Source organism: Sprattus sprattus (assembly GCF_963457725.1).
Source record: "Sprattus sprattus genome assembly, chromosome: 21".
Classification (NCBI taxonomy): domain Eukaryota; kingdom Metazoa; phylum Chordata; class Actinopteri; order Clupeiformes; family Clupeidae; genus Sprattus; species Sprattus sprattus.
In genome coordinates, this window is record NC_137919.1 from 12,569,524 (window position 1) to 12,589,523 (window position 20,000).

The following is a 20,000-nucleotide window of genomic DNA, read 5'->3' on the forward strand; positions in this document are numbered from 1 at the left end:
CTATCTTACTGAAGGTCTTACATTTGAACATTTGATATATTTGAGTGATGCTGTTTTACTTCATTTGGAGGAACTGGAAATGTGTCTGTATGTCTCTCTCACTCTCTCCGTGTGTGTGTGTGTGTGTGTGTGTGTGACAGACTGCTCTGGAGCGGATGAAAAACCCTGGGAAGTCTGGGAAGTCCGGCAGCGGTGTCCTCTCAACAAGACAAGGTAAACATGTAGCAATATGTATCCTGGACAGCAACCTTTAAAATCGGTACTGCATTCCAAATTCTAAATATTGGAAAGCGTTGTCTCCCCCTCCCCCTCCCCCTCCCCCTCCTCCCCGAAGCTTATGTGGGTTGCAAGGTTGAGGACACTGAACCGACACGAACAAGCGCAGGACAAACTGGACATTAAACTTTGACAATGGCAAGCCATGACAAGTCCTACACTATAAGTAGATCAGGATACGCTTGCAGTGTCTCTATTGTTTTCAAATTTATAAACCAGCTCATATGTATTTAAATTAACGTTATCCTAAGCTAAGCCTGTTATCCCCAAAAACAAGCCCACTGCTCCAAAAATTGGCTGCACACCGGAGTATAAGTTACTTCTTTCCAGGCCCTGATAATAATAGCACATCCTATAAATCATTTCACATCTATTTTAGAGTAGTAGCCGACTGTTCTTCCTTGCTGCAGCCTGATGCAGATCTCAGTTATGAGGTGCCCTCACCAGAGTCAAGTGAACCCAGTGAGGGCTGGTCAGGTGCCGCTGATACAAGAGGTAGAGGGTGGAGAGGATGAGCTAGAGGAGAGAAGGAGGAGGAGAGGAGGACAAAGAGGAGAAGAGGGTGCAGGTCCTAGTGGTACAAGAGGCAGAGTGCAGTTCTGCATACCTGTCAGGTTACCTTGACTGAAATCCGTGAGATCAGTGATTGTGAGCCATCCCACATACACACACACACACACACACACACACACACTAGCACACACACATCTCCACCGCCCATACGTACACACACACACAACACTGTTATGCAAAGCAAAGTGTAATTCTTCTTCTTCTGTAATTAATTCAGCTCGAACCGTTTAGCGCATAAACTTGCGTAGGTCTTGCAAAGGACACTTCAGCAGTGTATCTTGCTTTTTTCTGAACATTATTCTTTTTAAGAAATTAAAGGAAAACAAATTACATTTCTCCCATAGACTTCAATTGGGCCATTATGAAATCATGATAGGGTATTTAAAATGGCTTGTACCTGCGTTTGAGTGACACCTGTGCCAATATATACACCTTAGCCAGCTTTACTTGGGATCACTTGACTGGCTCTCAAATACTCGCTGCTTGAATTCCTTCTGGGCTTTTAGTTGTCGTCATCTATCAAATAAATCTCCAATATTTACCTGCATTTTACTACATCTCTGGTCATGCAGGTTTTTAGAACAAACATCTCTGTTGGTCCAGTTTGTTTGCTTACTTCCGTGGCGGTTGCACACTGCGTTCGTGTTCGTATCTGGCGAAAGAAATGGTACTGGAGAAATGGGCAAAGGGCAGAATCACACCGGCCAAAACACAAACAGAATTTTAAAAAGAGAAAATATTGGCTGTAGCGTTGTTGTTGGAGATGCCAGTATTCAATATACCATGTTTCCCTTAATCTCTGATGACATATTATGTTCATTTTAAGATTTACTATAGTAAATGTATTACATATTGGTTATTTAACCCGAGGTAAACATGCCCTCTGTGTGTGTGTGTGTGTGTGTGTGTGTGTGTGTGTGTGTGTGTGTGTGTGTGTGTGTGTGTGTGTGTGTGTGTGTTGTGTGCGTGTGTGTTGTGTGCGTGTTTCTGTGCGTGTGTGTTGTGCGTGTGTGTAGTACAGGAGCTGCTCTGTGAGGAAGGTAGTTGTGGTCTGCCGGCAACTCCTCAGTCAATCAGAGATCTGAAGAGTGTAGCATCTGCACTGCTGGAGAACATCCAGGAGAAGACCCTGATCATCCAGCACCACCGACACACCAACAAGTACCTGTCTCTCTCTCTCTCTCTCCCTCTCTCTGTCTCTCTCTCTCTCTCTATCACTCTCTCATCCAGCATCACCGACACACCAACAAGTACCTGTCTCTCTCTCTCTCTCCCTCTCTCTGTCTCTCTCTCTCTCAATCACTCTCTCATCCAGCATCACAGACACACCAACAAGTACCTGTCTCTCTCTCTCTCCCTCTCTCTCTCTCTCTCTCTATCACTCTCTCATCCAGAACCACCGACACACAAACAAGTACCTGTCTCTCTCTCTCTCTCTCCCTCTCTCTGTCTCTCTCTCTCTCTATCACTCTCTCATCCAGCACCACCGACACACAAACAAGTACCGGTCTCTCTCCCTCTCCCTCTCTCTCTATTTCTCTCTCATCCAGCACCACAGAGACACCAACAACTATCTGTCTCTCCCTCTCCCCCTCTCTCTCTGTCTCTCATCCAGCACCAGACACATCATCAAGTACCTCTCTCTCTCGCTCCCTCTCTCTCTCTATCACTCTCTCATCTAGCATCACAGACACATCAACAAGTACCTCTCTCTATATATCTCTCTCTGTCTCTGTCTCTCATCCAGCACCACAGAGACACCAACAAGTACCTTTCTCTCTCTCTCTCCCTCTCTCTCTCTCTGTCTATCTCTCATCCAGCATCACAGACACACCAACAAGTACCTGTCTCTCTCTCTCTCCCTCTCTCTATTACTCTCTCATCTAGCATCACAGACACACCAGCAAGAACCTGTCTCTGTCTCTCTCTCTCCCTCTCTCTCTATCTCTCTCTTATCCAGCATCACAGACACACCAACAAGTACCCCCTGTTTATCTCTCTCTCTCTATCTATCTCTCTCTATCACTCTCTCATCCAGCATCAGAGACACATCAACAACTACCTCTCTCTCTATATCTCTCTCTGTAACTCTCTCATCCAGCATCACAGACACACTAATGAGTTTTGCACTTCTCCACTCTCTTAGCTTACTTATCGCTTTATTATTGATCAACACAAACAAACCAACAACGACTTTACTCATGCTCTCTCTCTGTCTGTGGTGTGTATCATTTGTTTCTGTAATAGGAGATGTTGGGAGAGCTTTTTGAGTGAGTGCTTCAGGGATTGTTAGCTAGACTCTACAGTATTAGCTAGACTCTAGGGCTAGATGTAGCCTAGCATCATATGTAAGCATCTGGCCTTTCGTGCAATGCTGAGAATGACCCTTGACCCCCTAACACACAGGATTCTGGGAAACCGTTTAGCAGAGCTGGAGAAGAAGCTCAAGACCCTGGAGGTCTCTGGATTCTGGAGTCTCCCAGGTGTGTTTGTGTGTGTGTGCGTGTGTGTGTGTGTGTGTGTGTGTGTGTGTGTGTGTGTGTGTGTGTGTGTTTATGTTAATGTACGTGTCTGTATGTGTTCATGTCTGCTTTTGTGTATATCTATGTGATGGAATAGATATGTGTGTTTATGTAACTGTGTGTGTTAATGTATATACAGTATGTGTGTTTATGTAAATCTGTATGTTTATGTACAGTACCAGTCAAACACCTTCTCATTCAATGTAAAGTAAAATCAAGTAAAGTAAAGAGAAATGATCGTTATTCTTTAAAACATGAAGGTCAGTCAATCCGGAAAATTTCAACAACTAAAGAAAAAACAATGAATGAGGTGTGTCCAAACTTAAGACTGGTAATGTGTGTGTTTATATAAATGTATGTATTTATGTAAATGTATGTGTTTGGTGTAGGGATAACGGTAGGAAGAGATGACATCATCTTGAGTGAAAGCCTTCACCCCACTACTCCCCTTCAACCTCAGCCCTGCTTCTCCTCAAGAGACCAGCCAATCACAGGTGAGGTGTGTGTGTGAGTGTGTGTTGTGTGTGTGCGTGTGTTTTGTGTGTGTGTTGTGTGGGTGTGTGTGTGTGAATGTTGTGTCTATATGTGTGTGTGTTTGTTAATGTTGTGTGTAAGTGTGAATGTTGTGTGTGTGTGTGAATTGTGTGTGTGTGTGTGTGTGAATGTTGTGTGTGTCTGTGAATGTTGTGTGTGTGTGTGTGTGTGAATGTTGTGTGTGTGTGTGTGTGTGTAAATGTTGTGTGTGTGTGTGTGTGTGTGTGTGTGTGTGTGTGTGTGTGTATGTGTGTTATATGAATGTTGGTATTATTCATGCCTCATCGATCTTCTGTCCTCATGCTATCAGAGGAGAGAAAAGGAAGTGAAGGAGGGTCGCCATGGATACCTGGGTCGGCTGATGATGCTTGCTCCACTCCGGGTCAGGGGGAGGGGCCAGAATTCAGGCAGGAGCACGGAGCAGCTCCAATGAGCAACATGCAGAAGGGAGGGGCTTTCATAAAGACACGCCCACTCGAGGATGTCATCACAGACAGATGTCAGCCATTAGAGGAGGGGCCTAGCACAGGCCTGGCGGAGGGGTCTTTTCTAGAAACTCCGGAATGTCAAGAAGAAGTGGTCACAGAGATACTCCGAGGCGGAGCTCATCATTTGGACACACACACTGGGGGAGGGGCTTGTAATTTGGACACACCCATTGTAGGAGGGGGTCATCATTTGGATACACTCACTAGAGGAGGAGCTCATCATTTGGGCACGCCCACTGGGGGAGGGGCTCATAATTTGGGCACACCCACAGAAGGAGGGGTCAAGGATATGGACACTTGCTAAGGTGTTGTCTAGCAGAGATGTTTTACCATTCTCACTGTTCACACACATACATTTAACCTCACCAATACACACACACTTTCTCTCTCACACACACACACACACACACACACACAAACACACACACACACACACACACACACAAACACACACACTCCCTTTCTCTCTCATACAGACACAGACACTCAAGAAACACGCCAAACCACCCTCAGTCTCAGCTATTAAACAGATGAGCCTACCTCATGATGACCATCGTTAAGTGTGTAACCCTTGAGAGTGAGGAATTATGTGTGTGTAACACTTAAAAATACTAATTCTGTAATACTGTCTTTCACTATGAACACTGTTGTCATAATCTATTTTTTCCTTTTATATCTGTGCAAAAAATGAAGGAACTCATTAATACTAATTAGATTTCACCGGAGAGAGGTTAGTCAAATATAATTGTTGATTGATGGACTGGAGGGATCTGAAATGTTCGATTGTCCCCACAAGGGAGCGATATTTCACTTTAATCATCTGTAAGGGAAAAATACAGTAAACGCAAGTAAATTACCAACTTTATGTGTCTAAGATAATTTCTACTTATCACAGGTATTTGGAAATCAACATTAAATAATTTGCGTGGTAATACCAATGTGTACAGGCGTCGATGTTTTTTGAAAGAGGTATAATGTCAGCGTTGTGTGTGTACGTTTCTTGAATACATTGTCTTGTCATGATTTGAGCTTCCTACTCTCATTCTTGACTGGCCACTGGTCACTATAATGAAGGCTTATAAAAAAGCAATCAAAGCCTCACTTTCAGACAGCCCAACAGCATGCTTTGCGTGACTACAGGACAACTGTCCTGGCCAATCAGCGGTCGTATCAGGACATCGAGTGGGGATCATGCACCAATTGATTCGTCGCGGGGCGGGGATTCTTCCATGCAACCAGACGGCTACTGCAAGAGAAGGAAGTAATTTTGTTGTAGACTTGATGTCGTCTCACGGTTTCTAAGAGCATCTGTCCCCATAGATGACATTAGATAATCGTGCACAGTCACATTGTGTTGTGCAGGGTTTGAAAGCCACTGGACAAGCATTTGTTCCTTCATTGGAACGAGAAAGCTTGGAAGTGCGCCGTTGGTGCTTGTTAAAGGGTTTTTTTTTCCGCCGGGGACGGGGCGGCGTGGGTTAAGGAGGGCCTTGCCCGGATATCTGTCTATTAAACCCAAACCTTGCTTTTTGTCGTACCTGGTCAAGCTGACGCCTGAGCGGCACATACCTGCGTTTATCCGTACGTTAAGACAGCGCGGCGGGTTAACCCACGTTTAGGAGCACTCCGATCGTTTAACTTAAAATACACCAATGGGTGAGTATGCGGCATGTTTTTCCTATTTGTGATATATTGGCGCTGTCTTATTTTAAAATGCAGACTGCTATGTGTCTGAATGAGTTAAACGCGTGTGTTCTTAATGGCCATGGAGGACACAGTATGCCGCACGCGAACCAGTGCGAGCTAGCTGGGGCGTCCAACCATTACCGACGGATCTTGTGGAGACGTATTTCGGTAGTGATTGAATCCCCTCCTAACGACAGGGGTGTAAGGGGCGTGAAAACAGTCTAACGGTTCGCCTGTTCTTGTGTTGGTGTCGAGCTCCATTATGTAACCAGCGCGCACTATGTCTGTGTACAATGATGTAACGCTGAACGTGTTTTAAATATTGTCTGTCCGCATGACCACCAGTTTGTGTGTGTTCGTGAATACGAGGCAGAAGAGAAGCTTCCGTGGCAGGCAGCCGTCAATTTTGTTATCCTCCACCTCATCCTCCGGTCACTATGCGCAGCGAAATGTGCTCCCCTTCTCACCGACTAGTCATTTAGAACCCATTTCGATCTAAATTACCAGATTATCAATGGATGTCTACGCTACGCAGCAATCCAAGTAATATACACAGATTTCAAATAGAGTTTTGCCATCTGTAGACGGACCCCATATGCAGAAAAAACTGCGTCTGTTCCCCACAGGCGTGAGTGTGCAGAAAGCAGGTCAGACACACGCCCACGCCCTACACACACACACACGCACACACACACACACACAGGTCACTCCGACTCCCTGTACCGTACAGGGATGCCTGGTTTATTCAAAGGCAACAGGGTCATCAACTGACTTTATTTTGGAATAAATTATATAGCTGTTGGTATGTCACACACCTGAACCTAGTGAAGACCAAGATTTATTTCCTAGTGTGTTTTTAGGGTTCTATAGAGCCCACATATATGATTACCAAGCAAATATGAAGAGTTGCCTTCAGTCATCCACACACTTGTGTGGAGAGGCATCTGTAGTATGCCACCACACACACGCGCACACACACACTCACACACACAGACTTGTGTGGAGAGGCATCTGAGGTATGTCATTTGGCATGGAATTAAATTCCTCTGAAAGGCTCCTTAACACCTCCAACCACACGCACACACACACACACACACACTCGTCTCTGTCTGCGCTCCCCTCTTGCTGTCTGTGCGGGGGGTCTCAGGGTCTCACTCTGTAGTCACATCTGCTGTCTGCTGTTGATTCTTTGCTGTCACATGAAGACTGCTGGACCCTGGGGAGATTAGGGCTGGGGCAAGTGTATCTGTCCTCAATCAAGGCCTATACTTCATTTTGTGAGTGTGTGAGTGTGTTTGCATGGACTTCCCAGAGAACAGCAAGGCTGTTCTAGTTAAGCAGTTGAGAAGTAATTTCAAGACTTGTTCTAGTTATGGAAATGCACGTGTTTATCGGATCTAAGGCCTGTTCTATGTAAGGAAATGCACTGATGTGTTTGAGGGTTCTAAGATCCGTACACGTAGAATGAGGCTCCAGGTATGTTGGTGGGGACGGAGACTGTTGGATCCATCTTTATCCTGTTCCAGTCTCTCACCTTTTGATCTGGTGAAGGCTTTGTTCCTCAGGGCTCTGAGTTGCTAGACATATAAGCCGACTTTTATGAAGAATCCCTTTACAGATGTCTTGTAAGTTTGGGCTCCAAGGAGTCTTCTGGAAAGAATAGAGATGTCTCTCTCGCCATGTCCTTGTTGTTGGAGTGAGGCCTTGGGTTTCTAAAGCAGCATAGACTAGAAGTGAAGTGAATCTCCCTTCAGCTGTTGGCTTCTCTCCCCAGCTGCACATGCAGTGTGTCGCTGTCTTTGTGAGCTGTACATCTTTAGAAATATCCTCTCATGAATGCATCCATTCAAAGGGCAGCAGCCCGCAACATCAGGTCCAGTAGGCCACCACATGCACACGCACAAACACACACACACACGCGCACGCACACGCACACGCACACGCACACACAGATCCACAGAGAGAACCAACATCAGGCCCAGTAGGCCAGCGCACACACACACAGAGAAACCCAGTCACCCATGGCCCCTTCAGCATTACTGTGTGTGTGTGTGTGTGTGTGTGTGTGTGTGTGTGTGTGCATTCACAGAGAGACCCAGTCACCCATGGCTCCTGCACTGTGTGGCCAAGCTAGCCAAGCCTAGTGTTTAAAAGACAAGACAAGACTCTAACACAGAAGAGTGAACCTGTAGTCTTTTCATTGGACCATATCACAGATGAGTGTACATCTAGTCTTCTCATTGGACCATATCACAGAGCCATAAGGCTATGCAGTGTGTTAAGGTCCGTGGCGTTACTAAGGAAGGTGAGAAATGGTTGTATCACCATGTCGTGTTCCCTGTTCTTATACAATTGCAGTGTACATAATTAATATTCCAATATGAAGATTTTGTCCATGTTAAAGTACGTCGCATTGCTGCTAAAAGCCATTCCTTTATTTTACATCAATTTAACTTGGGCCGGACACCTGCTCAAACCATCATCAGTTGTAGGCCTACCCGATGCATTGCGTCGATATGTAATATGTTTTGGATTCGTGACTGCTTTGTGTTGGTGACTGGTGTAGGTGCCTTGGGTTGAGACTGCCATAGATAAGATGTCTAGTTTTATGGTGTTGGTGTTAGCCTAATATAGGGGCACTGGTGTTTAGGTTGGTATTAGCCAACATAAATAACTGTGTAGACCTACCTTAGCTGAAGTGGCTATTGCTGAGGCTAGTGTTGGAGGTTAATATTAATGTTTAGGGTTAGCCTTGTGGTGGTGAGAAGAGGCCGGGAAATCAAAGACAAAGACCAGCATGTGCAGAATGCGGCTGTTGCTTGTCAGTATGTTTGTTTACTGTTTTGTATTGTTTGTTTATTTTTGTGTGTTTTGTGTCGTCTCCTCAGCAGACAACCTGAGTGAGGCGCTGAAGACGCTGAAGCTCTCGTCAGCAGGATGCTCCACAGACGCGCTGGAGGGCTGCCTAGACTGCCTGCTCAAAGCCCTGGCTGACAACAGTGAGTCTCAACTCTCCACCCTCAACTACGAACTCACCTCTCAATACCACTCACATCTGACCCCAAACACCGCTCCTCCCCAAATCTCACCCCTCACCCTTTCAGCACTAACCCTCACCATTCATCATCATGTACAGTACCTCCTCATTCACCTGCAGCTCCTCATCCACCTGTACTTCCTCCTCATACCAGACACACTTTACATTCACATCCAGAGGTCTATTCTGTCTATTCTGCCTTGTTGTATGTTGCTGAAGTGCTGAAATGAGTGTAAGTGAATGAAGTGCCCATGTGGTGAGCAGCGTGGTGTGAAGTGGCCCTGATGTAGCCTGGGTCTGGTCTGGCCGGACCTGCCGCTGATTTAACTCGGATATATCTCAGACCTGTCCCTCAGGTGTGCCTCATGTGTCCCTCATGTGGGTCCAGTTCTAGTGTGGTGCTGTGTAGGTCAGGCTCTAGTGTGTGGTGCTGTGTGGGTCAGGCTCTAGTGTGGGTCCAGTTCTAGTGTGTGGTGCTGTGTTAGTCAGGCTCTAGTGTGGGTCCAGTTCTAGTGTGGTGCTGTGTGGGTCATGTTCTAGTGTGGGTCCAGTTCTAGTGTGGGCCCAGTTCTAGTGTGTGGTGCTGTGTGGGTCAGGCTCTAGTGTGGGTCCAGTTCTAGTGTGTGGTGCTGTGTTAGTCAGGCTCTAGTGTGGGTCCAGTTCTAGTGTGGTGCTGTGTGGGTCATGTTCTAGTGTGGGTCCAGTTCTAGTGTGTGGTGCTGTGTGGGTCCAGCTGTAGTGTGTTGCTGTGTGGGTCCAGCTCTAGCGTAGCCGCTGCTGAGCTGCAGGATATTTAATGAACTCCATAATGTCACTGTCCTCTAAAGGGTGCACTGGCGGTGGACATTTAAAAGGCAGTGTGTGTGTGTGTGTGTGTCTGTGTGTCTGTGTGTCTGTGTGTCTGTGTGTGTGTGTGTGTGTGTGTCTGTGAGAGAGAGAGAAAGAGAGAGGGGGAGAGGGCAGCACCTGGTGATTACACACATCATCAGCTGAAGTGATGAGTGGCTGCTGCGGGCAGGAGTGTGTTAGGCTGCCATTACCAAAGGCCAGTGGATCAACAGGCCACGACCCCAACTCATCCAGCACTGGATAAACTGCCTGACCCCAGATCAGTCATATCTGACAACGGAGCACATGACTCTACCTTACACAGAGGGAGGGAGGGAGGGAGGGAGAAGAGAGCGAGAGGGACTCCTGAGAAGGAGTGATATGAGCTAAGAGAGGGAGAGAGACACCTGAGAAGGAGTGATATTAGGGAAGAGAGGGAGAGAGACACCTGAGAAGGAGTGATATGAGGGAAGAGAGGGAGAGAGACACCTGAGAAGGAGTGATATGAGCTAAGAGAGGGAGAGAGACACCTGAGAAGTAGTGATATGAGGGAAGAGAGGGAGAGAGACACCTGAGAAGGAGTGATATGAGGGAAGAGAGGGAGAGAGACACCTGAGAAGGAGTGATATGAGGGAAGAGAGGGAGAGAGACACCTGAGAAGGAGTGATATGAGGGAAGAGAGGGAGAGAGACACCTGAGAAGGAGTGATATGATAACAAAGCTCCGAGGTCTGTCTGTATTATAACATAGATAATAATGTTGACACCTTTCTCCCTCCCCCCTCTCCCCCTCAGATGTGGAGGCGAGTGAGAAGATGCAGGAGGTGGGGGTTCTCCTTCAGCTCCCGGCCCTGCTGAGCTCCCCGTCTCCCTGCACCCCAAAAGTGGCCAACATCATCGCAGAGGTGGCCAAGAACGGTGAGTTCATTGCAAGCAGATTTCACTGACAGGCTGTGTGACTGGTAGTATTTAAGGTTATAAATACATACTGACACACACACACACACACACACACACACACACACACACACACTGGCCAGTGCCCGGCCCACGCTCTCCTGTCTCATGGCTGCAGTAATAGTGGGGTGTCAGTCACTCTAGGGCGGGTCTAATGTGTACTTTGTGCCTGACCCACGCCTCGCTTGTCACACACACACACATACACACACACACACACACACACACACACACACACACACACACACACACACACACACACACACTGGCCAAAGCATACTTCATGCCTGACTGGACTAAACTACTTCCCCCTCTTTCTCTCTTCTCATCTCTTCTCTTCTCTCGCTATCTCTATCTCTTTGTAAGAGTCTCCATCTTTCTCTTCCTGCCGTCCCTGCCTCTCCCTTCCTCTCTCGCCCTCTCTCTCTCTTTCTCTCCCCATCTCTCTCTCTCTCTCTCTCAACCTCTTTTCCTCACCGCCTCCTGTGTATCATCTGCTACCTGTGTGTGTGTGTGTGTGTGTGTGTGTGTGTGTTCGTCACTCTGCCAGTTTAACTGTTTGTTTGGTTGCTCAGATTTATTTGGACTAGTTCTTTCCTCAGAGTGTGTGTGCTTGTTTTTGTGTGAGTGTTTGTGCACATTTGTGTGTGTTTGTGTGTGTGTGTGTGTGGTGTGTGTGTGTGTGTGTGTGTGTGTGTGTGGTGTGTTACTGACCATCTCTCTCTCTCTCTGTAGAATTCATGCGTGGTGTGTGTGGAGGCTGGTCTGATTCCTTCTCTGCTGCAGATGCTCAGCTCTAAGGAGTGTGTGTGTGTGTGTGTGTGTGTGTGGTGTGTTACTGACCATCTCTCTCTCTCTCTGTAGAATTCATGCGTGGTGTGTGTGGAGGCTGGTCTGATTCCTTCTCTGCTGCAGATGCTCAGCTCTAAGGAGTGTGTGTGTGTGTGTGTGTGTGTGTGTGTGTGTGTGTGTGTGTGTGTGTGTGTGTGTGGTGTGTTACTGACCATCTCTCTCTCTCTCTGTAGAATTCATGCGTGGTGTGTGTGGAGGCTGGTCTGATTCCTTCTCTGCTGCAGCTGCTCAGCTCTAAGGAGTGTGTGTGTGTGTGTGTGTGTGTGTGTGTGTGTGTGTGTGTGTGTGTGTGTGTGTGTGTGTGTGTGTGTGTGTGTGTGTGTGTGTGTGTGTGTGTGTGTGTGTGTGTGTGTGTGTGTGTGTGTGTGTGTGTGTGTGTGTGTGTGTGTGTGTGTGTGGTGTGTTACTGACCATCTCTCTCTCTCTCTGTAGAATTCATGCGTGGTGTGTGTGGAGGCTGGTCTGATTCCTTCTCTGCTGCAGCTGCTCAGCTCTAAGGAGTGTGTGTGTGTGTGTGTGTGTGTGTGTGTGTGTGTGTGTGTGTGTGTGTGTGTGTGTGTGTGTGTGTGTGTGTGTGTGTGTGTTACTGACCCTTTCTCGCTCTCTCTCTCTCTCTGTAGAGTTCATGCGTGGTGTGTGTGTGGAGGCTGGTCTGATTCCTCCTCTGGTGCAGCTGCTCAGCTCTAAGGAGCAGGAGGTGCTGCTGCAGACTGGACGAGCCCTGGGCAACATCTGCTATGACAGCCGTAAGTCTCACACACACACACACACACACACACACAATCTCACACACTCACACACTCACATGGTCACGCTTGGACAACAGAGGTATCAGATATAGGCCACAAATGCCAACCCTGCTGCAAAAGACGTCTGCTGACACACACACACACACACACACACACACACACACACACACACACACTACATAACATCCACCTTGACAGTCATAAGAACTACGGGCATTGATTGACATCGTTGTCAACCTCCCCCGGTCTCAACGTGCCCTACTGGTCGCCTGGCAACCGGTGCCCACTGCTGTCTCCGCCATGAGCGCACTGTACTGATATCCCCCTTGTGCAGCCTGGTCTGGGCATGGTTTTGGTAGTGGAGGAACATGGTCAGAGAAGAACTTGCAGAAGACATCATGTGAGCGATTTCTTTTCTATTTGTTTAGTTTAGTCAGTGCTTTGACCTAGTCGGATGCTGTGGCGTCAGAACGCATTCTTTAGGGTAGAGAACCCTACCTCAGCTGTGGAATCAGAACGTGTTCTTTAGAGAAGAGAACCCTACCTCAGCTGTGGAATCAGAACGTGTTCTTTAGAGAAGAGAACCCTACCTCAGCTGTGTTCTTTAGGGAAGAGAACCCTACCTCAGCTGTGTTCTTTAGGGAAGAGAACCCTACCTCAGCTGTGTTCTTTAGGGAAGAGAACCCTACCTCAGCTGTGGCAGTGCCTTACTCTCTCCTGAAAGTGCAGGCTGGTCTCAGTATTTTCTATCAGTGGAAGAAAAATAGTTGTTATTCTCGGCAGTGTTCGGGTAAAATAGTTTCATGTTATTCTCGGCAGAGGGAGAGGGAGAGATGAGGAGGAGGAGAGGAAAAGAAAGCAGAGATGAGGAGTTGGAGGAGAGGAGACCGAGCAGTGAAGTAGAGAGGTGGAGAGGAGTAGAGGGGAGGTTTACAGGAGGGGAGGGGAGGAGAGGGAGGGGAGGTGGAGAGGAGGAGAGGAGGAGAAGGGAAGTGTAGAGGGGGGAAGGAGAAGAGAGGCAGATATGAGGAGGAGGAGAGGGAGTAGTGGAGAGGTGGAGAGAGAAAGCATCTGTGGAGTGCGGTGGCATTCTCAGTGGAGACTCCGCTGCAGTATCCCCGTGTGCGTGGGGGAAAAGTGATGTTACTCATTCTGCTGGCCGATAGGAATGTGCAGTGTGCTGGCCTGGAGGATTCCAGAGCCTTCAGGAGTTCCAGAAGGACACTGAGGAATGTATAGATCTCGTCAGTCCGCGCATGGATGAGCATGCCAGAGAGAGGTCTCTTGAGCGTGTGTGTGTATGAGTGAGAGAGAGAGACACACCATAAAGCTGTGTGTGTATAGCTCTGTGTGTGTGTGTGTGTGTGTGTGTGTGTGTGTGGACTGAAGGCCAGACAAGTCCATTCTGGGCCCGTCAGCCCCACCCCTGTGTATACCTGACTGTTGTTTTAGGATTGGTCCAGCAAGAATTGATTTGTTGTTTCTGGTTGACTGTAAAGTGGTTTGCGTTATTTCAGATTGACTGTAACGTGGTTTCTGCTTTCTGTAAATTTCTTCCTCTACTTTTCTCTTTTTGCTGTTGTGTTTTTGGAAGGGAACCAAGATGCTCCCCCCTTCTCTCACTCTCTCCGTCTCCATCTCACTCTCTGTCTGTCTTGCACTTAAAGCCCCGCCCCACCCATGCACAGATGCATAATCTAAATCACCAGTTTAGTGTGTGTGTGTGTGTGTGTGTGTGTGTGTGTGTGTGTGTGTGTGTGTGTGTGTGTGTGTGTGAGGGGGGGGGGGGAGTGTCTGGTGTCACAAGGCCACAACAGCAGCTGATAAATGGTCTGGACTCTTCTCTCTAGTGGAGCAGTGAAATGTGTCTCTTCCTCCTCCTCTAACCATCCAGGCCCCTCTATGACTCTCTATAACCATCTAATAACCATCTGATAACCTTCTATAAACCTTTAAACATCCAGGCCCCTCTATGACTCTCTATAACCCTCTTATAACCCTCTATAACCCGCTAACCATCCAGGTCCCTCTTATAATCCTCTATAACCCTCTATGACCCGCTATAACCCTCTATAAACCACTATGACCCTCTATAAACCTCTATGAACCTCTTATAACCTTCTTTTACCCTTTACCATCCAGGTCCCTCCTAATAATCCTCTATAACCCTTAAACCATCTAGCTCCATAATGAAGATGCTGTCATGACGGAGATGCGGTCATGATGACACATCTTTGTTGTGACATCAATCACTGTCATGATCTTGTCAATCGTCATCGCCACTATCAATATGATGGAGAATCACTTGGCATTTATTCTGCTCTGGCTAGGTGAGGTGACCCCAGTGGGCTGACTCTCTTATAACCCAAACCCCACAAAACAAACCCGCCTGAGTGTCAGATTGAAATGGAATAGCTGGCAGGAAAGAGGCATGTGGAGTTTTTCCATGTTCGCTCCCCAACTTCCTCTCCATGTGACCTCTGACACCAGGAAGTTTTCAACCTTCTCTCGAGCCCAATGATGTGAGCAGGAACAGGATATGGAGTTCCTGCACTCACACACACACACACACACACAGCCTTCCTGTCCAGATCTCACAGTGTTAGAGTGAAGACTAGCCCTTTACCCACAGTGTGTGACAGTGAAAGACCACAGTCCTGTGTGCTTTATGTGAGTGTGTTCAATCTCTTTTTCCTGCTCTGGCTCCAGACACGACTCAACATTGAGATATATGACCTGCCCGCAGTGCACAGTGTGTGTGTGTGTACAGGAGTGTGCGTGTGTGTTTGTGTGTGTGTGTGAGTGTGTGTGATTTTATTTGGAGAAGCTGTATATATGGAGTTGCACAGGAGGGGTATTTCCTGCATTCTTGCTGGCTGGTATGTTTGTTGTGTGAGTGTGTGAGTGTGTGAGTGTGTGAGTGTGTGTGATTTTATTTGGAGAAGCTGTATATATGGAGTTGCACAGGAGGGGTATTTCCTGCATTCTTGCTGGCTGGTATGTTTGTTGTGTGAGTGTGTGAGTGTGTGAGTGTGTGAGTGTGTGAGAGAGAAATGAGCAGAGAGATGGAGAGATGGAGAGGGGAGAGCGAGAGCAGGCGGGAGAGAGAGAGAGAGAGAGAGACAGTGAGGGAGTGAGAGAGTGAGAGAGAGAGTGAGGAGGAGAGAGATGGAAAGAGAGCGAAAGAGAAGGTGAGAGATGGAGAGAAAGTGAAGGCGAAAGAGAAGTGGAAAATCAGAGATGAAAAACACACAGAACACACCCAAACACACCCCCCCCCCCACACACACACACACACACCCACCCACTTGACTGCATGAAGAAGACATGAAGCGAAAGAATGCATAGAGAAGACATGAAGTGAGAGAATGCATGAAGAAGAGATGAGGGAGCGAGAGAATGCATGAAGAAGACATGAAGAGAGAGAATGCATGAAGAACAGAAGTGAGAGCAAGAAAGATTGCATGAAGAAGCGATGAAGAAGAGAGGAGCTTAGTGATGTGGTGGCAGTAGCCAGTGTTGTCCTGCGGATGAAATTGCAATGATCTGCTTCATGCTCACACAAGGCACATTCAGATGCTGTCTCATAAGTCAGACGTACACTACACACACACACACACACACACACACACTCACACACACACTCACTCCTGCACGTCTGCTGAGATTGAGGTTGTGTTGTCTGCACATGCTCCCCTGTGGGATAACTGCAGGAAACAACTACAGGCTTTAAACACCTCCTCAGCTGCTGTGTGTGTGTGTGTGTGTGTGTGTGTGTGTGTGTGTGTGTGTGTGTGTGTGTGTGTGTGTGTGTATGTATATATGTGTGTGTGCAGCTGTCTTTGCTATCGCAGTGAGTTTGTTAGGGTTGCTTTCTAATGAGTCCCTGTGGGGGGTGTGTGTGTGTGTGTGAAGCTGGCTGTGGTGTTTGTGTCTCTGTGGGGGAGTGTGTGTGTGTGTGTGTGTGTGCGTGTGCGTGTGCGTGTGCGTGTGTGTGTGCGAATCTGGCTGTGGTGTTTGTGTCTTTCTGATGAGTGCCTGTGTGTAGGTGCTGGTACCTAAAAGGAGGCTGAGTGTGTGTCTGGTGACAAGTCTTTCCCTACTGGGGGGAGATTTTGTTTGTTTGTCTGTTCTTCCTGTGCTCTGCCATGTGACCTCGTGGCTCAAATAGTAGTGTGTGTGTGTGTGTGTGTGTGTGTGTGTGTGTGTGTGTGTGTGTGTGTGTGTGTGTGTGTGTGTGTGTGTGTGTGTGTGTGTGTGTGTGTGTGTGTGTGAATGAGTGGATTCTGCATCTAGTTGCCCACGGCTATGAGACATTATTTCTGAGGATGAAGATTATTTTTATTATTATTATTATGATTATTATTATTCTTATTATTCTTATTATTATGATTATTATTCAGTTGTTTTCCCCCTTCTGCCAGTGTTATTGTTGCTTTGTTATTTCCTGGGGTTTTATTGTTGTGTTATCATGATTTGTGTTTTTTCTTTCCCTGATTTCTAGGCTGGTTTGTCATTTTACCCCTTTAGCAACCTTTACTTCTCTCTCTCTCTTTACTCCTCTCTTTACCCCACCCTCCCTCTCTCTCTCTACTTCTCTCTCTCGCTACTTCTCTCTTTACCCCACCCTCCCTCTCTCTCTCTAATTCTCTCTCTCTCTTTACTCCTCTCTTTACCCCACCCTCCCTCTCTCTCTCTACTTCTCTCTCTCGCTACTTCTCTCTTTACCCCACCCTCCCTCTCTCTCTCTACTTCTCTCTCTCTCTTTACTCCTCTCTTTATTCCACCCTCCCTCTCTCTCTTTACTTCTCTCTCTCTCTACTCCTCTCGCCCCTTCTTCTCTCTCCCTCCATATCTCTCTCTCTCTCTCTCTCTCTCTCTCTCTCTCTCTCTATCTCTCTCCCCCTCTCTCGCTCTCTATCTCTCTCTTCATGCATTCTCATGTCCTTGCCTGCTGTGTTATTTTGCAGAGGAGGGCCGGAGTGCGGTGGAGTCTGCAGGGGGGGCCCAGGCGGCCTATGAGCTCATTCAGAGTCTTGCCCCGCGCACAGACCCCCCCACCGGGAAGCTCTTGACTGTCTTGTGTGGCATGCTGATGAACTATAGCAATGACAATGGTAATACCCCCCCCCCCCCCCCCCTCTGAACTGATGAACTGTTAAAATTATGGTAGTATAACCCCCCCCCCAAAAAAAAAAATCTGAACTATAGCAATGACAATAATACCGCCCCCCCCCCCCCTCTCTCTATAATGACGAACTATAGCAATGACAATGGTAATACCCCCCCCTTCTATCTGAGATGATGAAACTCTGTGTTTTGCTAATTGATACTTCTCTACTTCTCCCATTGGATTCCCGTGTGTGAGTGTGTCTTGGGTCTGTGGTGATGTGGGCTGCACAGTTAAACACTAGACACCAGGTTTCCAACCCCCTTCCACCTCCTGTTCTAGGTCCTTCAGTGGCTGTTCTTCCACTGTGGTTCTGCAGCACTGCTTGTGTAGTCACGGTTCTTATGATGTTACTGGTGGCTTGTAGAACCCCCCCCCCCCCCACACCCCACACCCCCCCCAACCCCAACCCAAGCTCTGATCGGGTCCAGTCAGTGTTCAGGTCACTCAACGCTCACGTCACGTCACGTCAATGTTCCGTGTCCTTTCTGAGCCTTTCCGCTGAGCCCTGTCTGTTTGTCTTCTAAGTCAGTTCCCATGTAGGCTTTATAACCTCTTATAACCGCTTATAACCTCTCTCCCTCTCTCTCTCGCTCCTCTCTCCCTCTCTCAAATACCTCACTCTCTCTTTTGCTCTCCCTCTCTCATATCTCTCTCACACATCTCTCCCCCTCCCTCACTCTCTCTCCACTCTCTCTCACTCTCTCTTTCTCTCTCCCTCACTCATACATCTCCCTCTCTCTTTCTCTCTCCCTCTCTCATATATCTCTCTCTTTCTCTCCTCCCTCTCTCTCTCTGATTTTAGGGGGTTCTGGTGAAAGGTTGGCTCTTCTCTCTTCTCTGCTCCAGATGTCTATTCTGCATTCACTGTTATTTCCTCCACTTCTTTCTGTGTCTTCACCACAGTGTCAAGCTGTGTGTGTGTTTGTGTGTGTGTGTGTGTGTGTGTGTGTGTGTGTGTGTGTGTGTGACAGAGAGAGAGGACAAGGAAAGACATCAATGTGCAGTGTGTGTGTGTTTGAGTGACAGAGAGAGAGATATAGGAAAGGCATCTACTGTATGTGCATTTTTGTCTTTGTGGGAAATTTGTGTGTGTGTGTGTGTGTGTGTGTGTGTGTGTGTGTGTGTGTGTGTGTGTGTGTGTGTGTGTGTGTGTGTGTGTGTGTGTGTGTGTGTGTGTGTGTGTGTGTGTGTGTGTGTGTGTGTGTGTGTGTGTGTGTGTGTGTGTGTGAACTCTTTTGGCCGAGGCAGTTTGTGTGTGTGTGTTGCTGATTGTTGGTGCGTGTGTGTAAACTCTTTGGGCCCAGCCAGTGTGTGTGTTGCTGATTGTTGGTGTGTGTGTGTGTGTTGCTGATTGTTGGTGTGTGTGTGTGTAAACTCTTTGGGCCCAGCCAGTGTGTGTGTTGCTGATTGTTGGTGTGTGTGTGTGTGTAAACTCTTTGGGCCCAGCCAGTGTGTGTGTGTTGCTGCTGCTCATCCTGAGGGTCTAGTAGACGTTCTAGCCCCTCTACCCCTTCTATGCATTTCTCTCTTTTCACTTCTTTCTGTCACCCCTTACTCTCGGGTTTGTGTTAGCGCCACGCTATCCACAGCAACGCCCTTTAACCCCACACATCTCACACCACCTCTCACCCACCCCTTTAGATATGGAGTGCTGGGAAGACGATGGCGCCTGTCTTGTTCTGTTCCCAGCAGTACTACCAAAAGAGGGGGCTGCCCAGTATCCTGCCTGATTGTAAATCATTCTCACTTCACTATTAATGTGTCCTCCCATTTGGCATCGGGACACAATAAGGGTTTGGTGAGCCTCTAGGTAGCCCTAGTACTCGCCCGTCTTCTTTCTCCTGACAGCACTGACCTGATCTGATCTGACATTTCATCACAGCATAGAGAAACATGTCAGCAGTCCTACTCCGTGTGTGTCTCCGTGTGTACGGTGATCTGGTGATTTCATTCTCAGAGCGGCCGTAGCTGCCAGGGGGTCCGGTGATTTCTTGCCAGGATGTTGTACTGGCTACTTTGGGATTATGCTGCTCCCTCTTATTGCTCCTCCTCCAGATAATCCTCTTCCTCCTCCTCGGAATCCTCCTCCTCATAATCATCCTCATCCTCGGAATCCTCCTCCTCATAATCCTCCACCTCCTAATCCTCCTCCTCTTCCTCACAATCCTCTTCTCCCTCCTCCAGATAATCCTCTTCCTCCTCCTCCACCTCATAATCCTCCTCATAATCCTCTTCCTCCTCCTCCTCATAATCATCCTCATCCTCGGAATCCTCCTCCTCCTCATAATCCTCCTCTTCCTCCTTCTCCTTATAATCCTTCTCCTCT

At 47.6% G+C, this 20,000-nt stretch overlaps 2 protein-coding genes across 3 annotated transcripts in view; both read left to right on the forward strand.

Moving 5' to 3' along the window:
• LOC308382121 (coiled-coil domain-containing protein 149-like) overlaps positions 1–4,338 on the forward strand; it is a gene marked incomplete at both ends in the record, with an annotated part of 10,365 nt that extends 6,027 nt beyond the window's left edge. The window contains 5 exons of the mRNA XM_080859812.1: positions 141–213; positions 1,866–2,010; positions 3,256–3,332; positions 3,849–3,865; positions 4,216–4,338. Of these exons, the coding sequence (XP_080715938.1) occupies positions 141–213; positions 1,866–2,010; positions 3,256–3,332; positions 3,849–3,865; positions 4,216–4,338 (435 nt within the window). The remainder of the gene's footprint in view (positions 1–140; positions 214–1,865; positions 2,011–3,255; positions 3,333–3,848; positions 3,866–4,215) is intronic.
• A 1,390-nt stretch (positions 4,339–5,728) lies between these two features.
• rap1gds1 (RAP1, GTP-GDP dissociation stimulator 1) overlaps positions 5,729–20,000 on the forward strand; it is a 23,606-nt gene continuing 9,334 nt past the window's right edge. Inside the window, exons 1-5 of one of the 2 annotated variants that reach the window (XM_080859885.1) lie at positions 5,729–6,049; positions 8,968–9,078; positions 10,739–10,861; positions 12,373–12,498; positions 17,472–17,618. In XM_080859885.1, coding sequence (XP_080716011.1) covers positions 6,046–6,049; positions 8,968–9,078; positions 10,739–10,861; positions 12,373–12,498; positions 17,472–17,618 — 511 coding nt within the window. In that variant the 5' untranslated portion in view covers positions 5,729–6,045. The remainder of the gene's footprint in view (positions 6,050–8,967; positions 9,079–10,738; positions 10,862–12,372; positions 12,499–17,471; positions 17,619–20,000) is intronic. The other variant, XM_080859884.1, reaches the window with a different exon arrangement.